General features: G+C 35.9%; 1 protein-coding gene across 3 annotated transcripts in view; it reads left to right on the top strand.

The window, feature by feature from the left end:
• LOC141818157 (mechanosensitive ion channel protein 2, chloroplastic-like) overlaps positions 1 to 12606 on the top strand; it is a 34091-nt gene that overhangs the window by 9363 nt on the left and 12122 nt on the right. Inside the window, exon 4 of one of the 3 annotated variants that reach the window (XM_074705715.1) lies at positions 12529 to 12591. The exons of the other annotated variants lie outside the window; for them this stretch is intronic. Within the exon in view, the coding sequence (XP_074561816.1) occupies positions 12529 to 12591 (63 nt within the window). The remainder of the gene's footprint in view (positions 1 to 12528; positions 12592 to 12606) is intronic. 3 annotated transcript variants of the gene reach the window in all.

The following is a 12606-nucleotide window of genomic DNA, read 5'->3' as shown; positions in this document are numbered from 1 at the left end:
AATCCTTCGCCATAGGTTTGCAATAGGAGGGCACTGGAAGAATAGACACTCTTGTGTCTCCAGCATCGGCCCACAAAAAGTGCACTGTCGATGTCTAGTGGGAAGCCTTCACTTCGCCAGCATCCAGAAGGTGACTGCATGACTCGACTGAACGTAAACTTCCACACTATCCGGGCCCATGACACCTTGGGACTAGGGCATTTGAAGAAGTCGTAAGCTCGGGTTACTCCTGTATCCTGTACAAACCACTCTGCCAGTCTCTGTCTAGCAGTCTTAGGCGACTCAACAACCTCTAGGATGAGATCTTATATGTTCAACAAGAACTTGATCAGCAGGGAATCTGAATGAGCTGCTTGCCAGGCCCACAGATCAATGCGACTCAAGTAGGTATGATGTACCCATTTGAACCATAATGCATCCTCCTCCTGAATCCTCCAAAGAACTTTAGCCAAGAGGGCTAGGTTCCACGACCACAAGTCTTTGAATCCCATGCCACCCTCATCTTTCGATCTACACATATCCGTCTAAGACACTAGAGGGTGCTTGAACATCAAGACCGACAGATGTTATAGATGCGATCGATGATACCCTGAGGTAACGACATAACAGATAACCAAAAGCACTCGATGCCCTGAAGTACTGAAGTGATAAATTGCGCCTTGCCTGCATAGGACAATGTCTTCCGTGGCCAGTGTTGATCAGTTGGATCAGAAAGTCAATTAGCAAGTTATAATTAGATATCCGTAGGCGTGCTGTAGCTAGTAGAATCCTGAGGTACCTGAAGGACATAGTGTCTTCTTGGAAACTTGTGATGGATATAAGCCTAGTCCGCATCATATCATCGACTCGTAAATATTAGACTTTAGGCGATTAACCTACACCAATAGAGCCAAAGTTCTGTAAACATGTAATCAATGTGCCCATTGAAGCTGTATCACCTTGGCTGAAAAGGAGATTATCTGCATAAGCTAAATGAGCTAGTCTAAGGTGCCCACACTGTGGATGGAAGCTGAAGCCTGGTCGAGTCGTACTCTGTTGCAACTACTTCCCAAAGATTTCTATGGAAATCCTAGAAAGGTACGATGATAGAGGATCCCCTATCGTAGTCCTTGGGCTCCTCAGAAATGACCAAAAGTCCCTCCATTGATGGCAAATGAGAAAGAGTTAATAGTCACACATTCTCTAATCCATGCAATAAACTATTTCAGAAAATTCGGCCCAATGAGTGTCTCATAAAGGAAATCCCAATGCACTGAATCAAAAACTTTTTGAAGATCATCTTCAACAACAACAACAACAACAACAACCAAGCCTTATCCCACTAAGTGGGGTCGGCTATATGGATCCTTTTACGCCATTGAGCTCTATCTCCTATTATATCATCATTTATATTTAAATAAATTTTATCTTGTTTTATTGTTGCTAACCAAGTCTTTTTTGGTCTACCTCGTCCTCGTTTGATATGGCATCTCGACTGCTGGCAGGGCCAGTCGACTGCCCATTTTTCTGTGTGATTTTTCTGTCGTCTGATTTATGAGCAGTCGACTGCTGGCAGGGCCAGTCGACTGATGAAGCTGAAAAATCCCATTTCAGCTTCTCTTGACCTTGACCTCGGCCTTCAAACACCTCCTATAGCCTCGTGCCTTCCCTGGATGCTCCATCATCCTCGCACTAGCTTGAGATGCTTCCATCAGCTTCGTCATGTCAAGTCTTTGCCAAGACCAACCTTGGACTTCTCCTTGCCAAGACTACCCACTTGGACTTTTCTTTTGCCAAGACTTCCCACTTGGACTTTTCTTTTGCCAAGACTTCTTTTCACTTGGACTTTTCTTTTGCCAAGACTTCCCACCCACTTGGACTTTTCCTTTGCCAAGACTTCCCACTTGGACTTTTCCTTGCCAAGTCTTCAACCTGGACTTTTCTGCAAACTTGCATTAAACATGTTAGATCACAAGTATTGCCTAACTTTAAACATGGTTTAGCCAAACATTGAAACTCAATGCACTTGGGGCAAAGATTGCACCAACAATCTCCCCCTTTTTGATGTTTGGCAAAACCTTGTTTAAGTTAGGTCTTTAAACCATATAAAGCATAGCATGTGATTAATATTTGATAAATAAAGCATGAATCACATGATATCAGAGCATCAAGAGCATCATAAAATATGATAAGCATGAATAGCATGATAAAGCATGATTAAGCATGATTAAACATGAATAACATGAATAGGCATGAAAAACATTTGTTTCTCTCTTAAACCTTCATAGTTTTCCCTAACTCCTAACTTAAACCTTCATAGTTCTCCCCCTTTTTGTCAAAGATCAAAAAGTTATTCCATAGGCTAAGTAGGGTTAAAATCTCCTTAAAATTGTTTATCCCCCTTTAGTATTGCACCAACAATCGTTTCGGAGGGAAAAGAATATTTTAAACTCTCAAAATATGCTGAAAACAGTAATATCAGTCGACTCATAATGTATCAGTCGACTCAGCAGTCGACTGCAATCTGACCAGTCGACTGATATGCTGAATTTCAGTTATCAGAGACGAGATTGAAAAATGCATAAGTAATTGTACGAGTTTCAAAAATTCGTGAAATTTTACACGTACATTACTCATGTCTAACACTATTTGAGAAAAATAATTTGAAAAATTTTGGATCTCAAATATGGTAGTGTGATACAAATTCCAAAAATGGTTGGATAAGGTTAATAAAAGTCCAACTTAGTATCACCATTTCTAATGGATTGGAATTTTCTGATTTGGAGACTATCTTTAATTTCCTGAGGGATTTTAAAATGTGTTTGATTTTGTTGGTTTAGGATTTAACCACAAGGCTCCCCCTAAACATCATATGATCCTTTCAAACACCATTTAAATCAAATGCTCCCCCTTAATCATAACTCCATGAATTTAAAAACAAATAAGCTCCCCCTTAAGGTTTTGAAATCACAACTCCTTAGAATTTAATCAATCAAACTCCCCCTTAAAGTTGTGAAATCTCAATTTCTTTTCTAGGTCAAACTCTAGCTCTCCCTTAAGGTTTGAAATCTCAACTCCTTCTAGATATTTCAAAATTAACTCCCCCTTAAGGTTTTAAATTTCTTCTAAATATTTCAAAATTAACTCCCCCTTAAGGTTTTAAATATATGCATTATTTGATAATCAAAATCAATAACATATGAATCATTTCTAAGCACATAGATAAATTCATCATATGAGATATCAAAATTTAAAACATCAATAAATGAAATATTAACATCAAAAGTATTAAAGTTATCAAGCAAGTCAAAAAATACATAAGTCATAGTTTAAACAAACATCCAAGTTCAAACATCCAAAGCATAAGTCATAAGTCAAAACCTCCTAGCAAGATTACACAACCCAGATTTTCACCACATGTCATTACTCATCACTTGAAGAAGAAGACCACTCAGGAGTATGGAAGCACTTATGTAGCAAATTGACCATTTTCAGAATTTCTTGTTGTTGTTCATACACTTCGTTCTGTTTCTTTGCTACACTTTTAACTTCTTGGTGTAGAGCACGAATTTCTGCTAGAGCTGCTTTCCCCCGATCATCTACATCATGAAGTGTATCTTCTAACCGGGCAAGTCGCTCTTCATCACCTATGTTCTTGTGGTCATTTTCATTCTTCGCATCATCAGATTCAGAGGAGATTACCTCTTGAGTATTCTTCTTCATCCATCTCAAACCACCATCTGAGTAGATGATTCTTGCAAACTTTAGATGACGTGGACCTAACTGATCATAATCCTTTGAAAGGTATCTGATGGCCCCAACTGTAGTGTCAATTCCCTGGGATGCTAGGAATGATGTGATGATATGGCCAAATGGCATGAAGATCTTGCCATTGATGGGTTCAGAATGATATAGAATGGAATGATATATGTGAAGAGCAATGTCAATGTCAAGTGGAACTTCTAGAGCGAACATCATGATCAAATGAGGAATGCGTATTATCGATCGACCTCTAGACACAATAGGAAGGATGCAGTCAAGAACGATTCGATACCAGACATACTGATCTGCAGACAATTTTGTGACATCAAATCTAGTCCTAGATGCTTTCCTTGGTTCATTAAAATAGTAATCATGTATAGTGTCGATAGTCTCATGTGAGAATGAACCATAGATTTCTCCATCGACTTTAGGAAAGCATACGAAAGGATTCGAAGATGGACGAAGACCAAGGAAAGTTCTGATTAAATCTGGAGTGAAGTCAACATGCCTACCGGCGACAGTGGATATAAAGTGACTTTCAGTTATGTCCGTAGGTCTGAGATTGACATAAAATTCTTTGCACAAGTCTAAATTTATGCTACTTGTGCAATTTACAAGGGTTTCAAGCTGATAGTGCACAATACGGTCATAGATGTGAGGGACTGCAAACTGGAAGAATTGATGATTTATGTATCGACAATCTATAAAATGGAATTCAGAGGTTTCAAAGATATGTTGTCGTATTTTTGAAGGAAATCTGGGTAAAGGAGTGCGAAGGAAGTATTCAGGATCAGGATATTGCGGTAGGTCCTTATTTTTGCTAAGAACTATCCTCCTATGGGGTTTAAAAGCCATACGCTTTTGTCTAAGGATGAAAATATGCAATGAAAGATGAGAATGCATGAGAAAACAAAAGAAAGTTAGTTTTCAACAAAGATTTAGAGTAATAGAATCAAGACAAAGTTGATTTTGAAGGTATACCTCTTTGAAACCGGTTGATTCTCCATTAGAATTGAGAAAAGTAGTTGATTTGGATTAAAAGAAGGACTCCTTTGACTCTAGAAGACCTTGGGAACTTAGAGGAAGAAGAATTTCGGCAGAAAACGGCGCTGACTTAGGGTTGAAAGCAATTTCAGAAACTAGCCGTGGTTGCTATTTATAAAAGTGTTCGCCTGTCAGTCGACTGATTCATAGGTGAGTCGACTGATCAGTCGACTGGTGTAAAACAGTCGACTGCCCTCTTATTTCAAACTTCACAGAAATATTGGTCGAGTGCTGTGAACGTTCAGTCGACTCCTATCAGTCGACTGGTGGTCTATCAGTCGACTGATGTCGAATTTCAAAACTTCACAGAAAGATTGGTCGAGTGAATACTGAAGGTGAGTCGACTGCATCAGTCGACTGCTCATGTAGCAGTCGACTGCCCTTAAATTTCGAAGTTTACAGAAAGATTGGTCGAGTCATTTTGGTCCTGAGTCGACTGATCAGTCGACTGATGAGAATTATCAGTCGACTGATATTCTGAATATGTTCTTTTCAGCATTATCAGTCGAATTTCAGTAATGCCATAGAAATTCCACAAAATTCAGAAAAATCTGAAATTTTGCGAGCACATTTGTTTCAATGATATCTATCAGGGAAAAATTATATTTCATGAAAATTCATCATATTTTTACGAATTGGCACAAACTTCAAGAATGTGCTTAAGTGTGCATTGTTAAATATCACTATGATGCATTGTTGTGATTCCTATAGGTTTGTAACTGTCTAGCATTGTGATTGCATTTGTTATTTGATTTCCAAACATTTTAAATATCCAATTATGACTAATGCGCAAGATATCCATGAGTTGAATATTTGCTATCCTCATAATTGGTCTATTATTGATATTTTGATACTTTCCATGCTATAACAATGTGCCATAAGCACAAGTAGAGCATGAGTATCATCCTAGCATCTCACATAATGATCAAGCAAGCTCAAGCACAATCAAAGTCATCCTAATTGTCTTGTGAGATGTTATTGTTAATGTAATGGCTCATGCATTGCTAAAATCAATCATTCTACAAAACATATTCCTAAACCCCTTCTTATATTTGTGAATTCATTTTCGGGTAAAGGTTTAGTGAATATATCGGCGAGGTTTGATTTGGATTCTATGTAGTTTAATTCTATATCACCTCTTGCTACATGATCCCTTATGAAATGATGTTTAATTTCTATGTGTTTGGTCCTAGAATGGTGAACCGGATTCTTAGTTAAGTTGATTGTACTCATGTTATCACATAGGACTTTTACATTGGTATAATTTAATTCATAGTCCTTAAGTGTGTGCATCATCCATAATAGTTGAGCCACACATCCTCCTAGGGCTACATACTCAGCTTCAGTAGTAGATAAAGCTACACATGGTTGCTTTCTACTACTCCAACTAACTAGGGAGGATCCAAGAAATTGGCATCCACCACTAGTACTCTTTCTATCTAGTTTGCATCCTGCATAATCTGAGTCAGTGTACCCTATCAAATCAAAATTTTGGTTCCTTGGGTACCAAAGACCAACATTCAAAGTTCCTTTGATATACCTCAAAATTCTTTTCACAATTGCAAGATGCGACTCCTTAGCACATGATTGGTATCTAGCACACATTCCAACCGCAAACAAAATATCGGGTCTACTAGCGGTTAAATAAAGAAGACTACCAATCATACTCCTATAGGTCTTAGAGTCTACATTCTTCCCTTCTTCATCCTTATCTAATTTTGCATTAGTTCCTATAGGGGTTGATATATTTTTGGCATTTTCCATTCCAAATTTCTTAATCATTTCCTTAGCATATTTTGTTTGATATACATGTGTTCCTTCATTTGTTTGTTTAACTTGTAAACCTAGAAAGAATGTGAGCTCTCCAACTAAGCTCATCTCAAATTCATTCTCCATATGTTTGATAAATTCATTTAAAAACTCATCATTTGTTGACCCAAAAATGATATCATCCACATAGACTTGGGCAACAAAAATCTCATTCTCCTTTGACTTTATAAACAAAGTTGGATCTATAGTTCCTCTTCTAAAGCCTTTAGAAATTAGAAAGGTAGACAACCTCTCATACCAAGCTCTTGGAGCTTGCTTTAAACCATATAAGGCTTTTCTAAGTTTATAGACATGGTTAGGGTAGTCACTACTCTCAAAACCAGGAGGTTGCTCTACATAGACTTCCTCCTTTATGTACCCATTTAGGAAAGCCGATTTTACATCCATTTGATGGAGTTTAAATCCCATATATGCGGCATATCCTAAAAGTATTCTTATTGATTCTAATCTAGCCACGGGTGCATAGGTTTCATCATAGTCTAATCCTTCCACTTGGTTGAAACCTCTAGCTACTAATCTAGCTTTGTTTCTTGTCACATTGCCTTGTTCATCTAATTTGTTCCTAAATACCCATTTTGTGGTAACAATTGTTTTATCATTGGGTCTTGGAACTAGATCCCATACATTACTTCTTTCAAATTGATTTAGTTCTTCTTGCATGGCTAGGATCCAATCGGTATCACCTAAGGCTTCATCAATTGATTTAGGTTCAAATTGTGATATTAAAGCAATTTGATTTGATTCATTTCTAAAATGTGATCTTGTTCTAACACCTTGTTCAATATCTCCCACCACTTGGTCAATGGGATGATCATCTTCAATTTTGAAGATCATCTTCATGATACAAAAAAGATTTTGTCCCTTGAATGCATGTGCCATTTGTTTATGTGTAGTCAAAACTTAGGGAAACTAGATCCAAGGGCATTAGAATATGTATCTGTAAGGTATTCTTCAACTACAAGTGTTATCATCTTCCATCAAAGAAGTTCTTATAGGATTGGTAAGTGTGCTAGAGTGGGTGGTGGTGAATAGCGCTTTTAAAAACTTATTTTATTTTTTAGAATTAGAGTAAAATATGCAGCAAAAAAATAAAAGAAATGAAATTCAATGCACAAGAATGACACAGTGATTTAACGTGGTTCACAATCCCAGGGTTGCTACTCTATGGTCTTAATGATCCGTTAGGTGGATCACTCTTCGAAATTTACCACTATATTTCTTCTTTACCGAAATGTATCTGGAGGTGGAGAAACCTCTTACAAAGATACAAATATATGAACGAAATGTATACATACGTTGAAAAAGAAGAAAAAATACAAGCAATTAAATAATGTTACCAAATGAAGAGCATTGCTTGTAGGAAGTTTTTTTTGAGTGCACTTGAGGCGTGATGCACACTTTTCTTGAGCGAATTGAGCATTGAAAGCTTTTTTGAATTGTCTTTGATGTTGTGTTGCTTGAAATTGAGCTACTTATATATAATTTTTTCGGTCAACCGATGGATCGGTTGAGTGTACCACAGTTTATCCTATGCTTGATACACTATATTTATTTATATTTGATCGCTTGATCTACAATTCCAATCGATTGGATCATGACTACGCCAGTTTTTCCATCTAAGTTCATTTTACTGATCGGATCTAATAAGACTCATAAACAACCTTCTGGTCGCTTGATCACCTACCATATCAGCAAGCTGTAGCTTATCTCCTGCCACGTCAACAATCCGAAACTTATCTTCCTCCACGTCCACTACCACGTCAACAATCCGAGATTTATCTCTTGCCACGTTAGCACTCTGAAACTTATCTTCCTCCACGCTCGATGCCAAGTTAGCATCCCGACACTTATCCCTTGCTATGTCAATATCTTAAGACTTGTCTCCTTGCCATGTCAGCTTTTCGAACCTTATCTACTGCCATATCATCATGCTGAGAATTTACTCATGTCACATCAGCAACACTGCCACATCATTTGCCATGTCAGCAAGTCTGTGTTAATCGAGACGTCCGATCAACCGATTATATTTTCTAATTACTTGATTCTTCTGGTTGATTGAAAATCTTTTTTGGTTATTTGAAAATTTTAATTTATTCTTGCTTCACAGAGTTAGCATAATAAGTATATTTATCATATAATTGATACTATAACACTCAAAATTGTCTTTGACTTAATTTTGAAATGCTTATTGGTTTCTTAGTCAGATCAACACCTAATTATAAACTACCCATGTCCTACAAATAAGACCCTCACAGTATTTTTTGCCAAAAGGTGCTCTCCTAGACTTATTTTGTCTAGTTATCCGGGGCTTCTTATCTTTGCCAAATATTCGGTCTTGCTGATCCATTTGGACTTTCACTTCTAGATATTTGGTTCATCAATCCATTTGGACTTCCCATGCTTGGTGTCTCATTCTCCTGATCTACTAGGACTTCTCCTATTAAGTTACCTGCATTTGCACCCTTAACACACAAATTAGATCTTTCAATGTTTAATTTTAAATTATTTGTCATACATCAAAACACTGATTCGATTATCTGATGCTGTCTACACCAATAGTTCTATGTGTAGGTGGACATTAATTTCAATGATCAAACATTTTACTCTGCCGCACCTCATCTTCACAGGGAGAATTCTACACTCGAAGATAAGGACAGAATTTCTTACTTGATCTGTCATTAAAGTCAGTTTCTGAGTTCATGTCAAATTGAATTTATACCAAATCCTTTGTTAAATCTTATGTCTCAACTTGTGTCAAATCGTGTGTTTGAACATGTATTTGAATCTATGCATGAAAATTCCAGTTGTCATTAATAAGAATGTGAAACCTGACAAAGCAAGCATGAGGGAGAATATGATAGTTCCTATACTAATGCATGTTTAGGAAACCATTTTGAATTTTGAGAATGAGTTAACAACTTCTACTTCTCTTCATTACAAGTTGAAATAAGATATGATATATGATGAGGACCTAAATCTTCTCTTTGCCCTTAGAAAAGGAACTAGAGAGCGCACAAAATGACCTTTATATCCTCTTGTAGACTTTTTATCTTTTCAATAATTTTCACCATCACATAAAACCTTCTTATTAACCTAAACACTATTGTTATTCCTCCCACCTTATTCAAGGTATTATCCAATGAGAAATGGAAACAAGTCATGAATGAAGAGACATTCAAGAAGAATAAAATATGAGAATTAGTGAAGTTGCTAGAAGGAAAGAAACTTGTAGGGTGTAAATCGGTCTATACGGTGACATATAGGGTACATAGATCAATAGAGAGATATAAAGTAAGGCTAATGGCTAAGGGCTATATCCAAACGTATGATTATATAGAGACTTTTGCTTTAGTTGCAAAAATGAATAGCCTCAGAATTCTATAGATGAAGAATATGGAAATAATTTGAATGCTCATACTATATAAAAATTGAAGAAAGCCTTATATTAAGTAATCACCATGATCATGGTTTGATAGATTTGCTATAGTTATGATTTCTATAGAGTACAAACAAAGCTAAGGCGATATATTGTTTATTAAAGACTTTTTTCAGAGGGAGTTATAATGTTCTTAGTATATGTTGATGATATAATATTGAAAAAAATCATAAAGAAAGACAATTTCTAAGTGACAAAAGACTTAGAAATCAAAGTATTAAGAAGGTTGAAATACTTCTTGGGATTGAAGTGACTCACTATAAGGAAGACATTTTCAATATCCTAATAAATAGATAAGTGGCTTCTAGATCTCCTTAAAGAAACAACGTGACAACATACAAGCCAATAAGTACTCCAATGGAACTAAATCTCAAACTTAGAATAAAAGATGAAGATGCTGTAGTAGATAGAGGAATGTACCAACGTCTAGTAAGAAAACTTATTTATCTGTGTCATTCATGGCCACACATAGCATATGTAGTAAAGTGATTAATCATTACATGCATAACTCAAAAGAAGCTCATCTACAAGCATCTCATCGAGTATTATAGTATCTCAAAGGAACACCAAGAAATGGTAATGGTATTATGTTTCAAAGAAATGGAGGTTTGGTGCTAGAGGCGCTAATCAATAGTTGATAGATGATCGATCACTAGATATTGCACCTTTTGTTGGCGGTAACCTTGTGATGTGGAGCAAGGATGTGGTGGTATGATCTAGTGCAGAGGTAGAATTCTAAGCAACGACTCAACGTGTGTGAACTACTTTGGTTAAAAATCATCCTAGAACACTTGAAGATCAAGTGGGATGGTTCAATGGAACTTTATTGTGATAATAATAAGTTTACAATTAGCATAGCTCACAATCTCATACAACATGATCGAACGAAGCATATTGAAATTGACGCTTCATCAAGGAGAAACTAGAGTGCGGGTTGATTTGTACCTCTTACATATTTACATATGAACAAATTGCATATATACTTACTAAAGGGTTAAGTAGCTCAGTGTTTCAACTATCAATTCAACAACTTAATGGGGAGTGTGGGAAAACATGATTTCATAATAGTTTGTGTAGTTTTAAAAAGTTTGATATGAATATATAAAAGAGATAGGTTCTTGTATTTTACAAAATTTTAAAATAATATAATTTTTAATTTTCAACAAATTATGCTTTGTACAACAAGGTTCAACATCTCGAACCATGTCGAAGTTTTGATATTTGATTGGAACAATATTGTTTTGGTATGTATTGATGTTTTGATGTATGGTGCCCGTGATGGATTGGAGTTGAAGAAGGGAGGAGATGAAATATAGAAAGAAAATATTGTCTGTGCCAAGCATGGTTTTAAATCTTGTACCAAGTTGAGTGAAACATATCATTCCGATAAATTACTAAAACTTGATATCGCTCAACACAGACAATCCAATATCTTTTTAGTCAATGCCTGAAGCTATGACACAACTCAAAATTTTGAATCTTTGTGCTGAATGGTATCGAGTTTCGGTGATTTACCGGAACGATATGTTTCGATTGTTTCGCCTGACACGGTACGAGATTTCAAACCATGTTATATAGTTGAAATCCTATTGAATAACATACTTAGAAATAAGGACTTTGCATTAAATTTATCAGTCCAGTAGGTGCAATTTTCATTTTCTAGATCTATAATTAGGGGGAACTTTGTCATGAAAACCCTTTTTTATTTATTCACCATTTGGAGATCTTGCAATGAGTGTATAATATTTTCAACAATTCTTGTGTATACAGAAAATGCTCTGTGGTGCCAGATCTGATTGTGTTTCAATCCTTTTTTTTTAATTTTTTGCACGAACATGTATTACTCAGAAAATATATACAGTGTCTCTACATAAAAAAACTCACAAAAGCCTCTCCTATATTATACCAAAAATAAAAAAAATGAAAAAGAAAGCAAAAGCCTCTCCTATAAGACATCTATACCCCACTCCCCACCCAAAAAAAGTAAAGAAAAATAACAAGAGTATCCATATCTCAAGATAAATTCACAGACCTTGAAGAGAACACCCATATTCAATTGCCAAATAACATATAAACACAGGAATAACACTTGCAGCCTCCTTGATAGAACTAACAGCCTACAAACAATTGGACAGACCTGAGATCAGCACAGGAATAGGATTGGGAGACTGCAGCAGCTCAGCAAATTTCTTTGCTTCTGAATTTTGACACTTGTGCTCATGAATATTTATACTTATGTTTGAATTTGGACTTCTTTGGTTGCTTCATGGATTCTAGCATTTGTTTTCTAATTTTGGTATTCCTTTTTACTTTTTATTAATGAATTGTGTTTCTGATTGGACAAGATCAAAAACATGATGTTTTTTTTATGTTGAACATTACCTTGCTATTAGTTATTCTTAAGAAATTAAACTAATGATTTCTTTAACTTACTTTTCTTGTCCACTTTCTTCTAATACTTGTTCCTTTCTATCCAGGACTTTTATTGCCATAAAATATTCTTTTCAAGGTCATCTGAATAACATATATTCTGCATTTAGGTTAGTCTTAAACTT

The sequence above is a fragment of the Curcuma longa genome, unplaced genomic scaffold (assembly GCF_044706935.1).
Source record: "Curcuma longa cultivar G26 ecotype Majalengka, Jawa Barat unplaced genomic scaffold, ITB_CL_G26_1.1 contig_2354, whole genome shotgun sequence".
NCBI lineage: Eukaryota > Viridiplantae > Streptophyta > Magnoliopsida > Zingiberales > Zingiberaceae > Curcuma > Curcuma longa.
The sequence above is the reverse complement of the archived record's forward strand: the minus strand, read 5'-3'. Positions and strand labels throughout refer to the sequence as shown.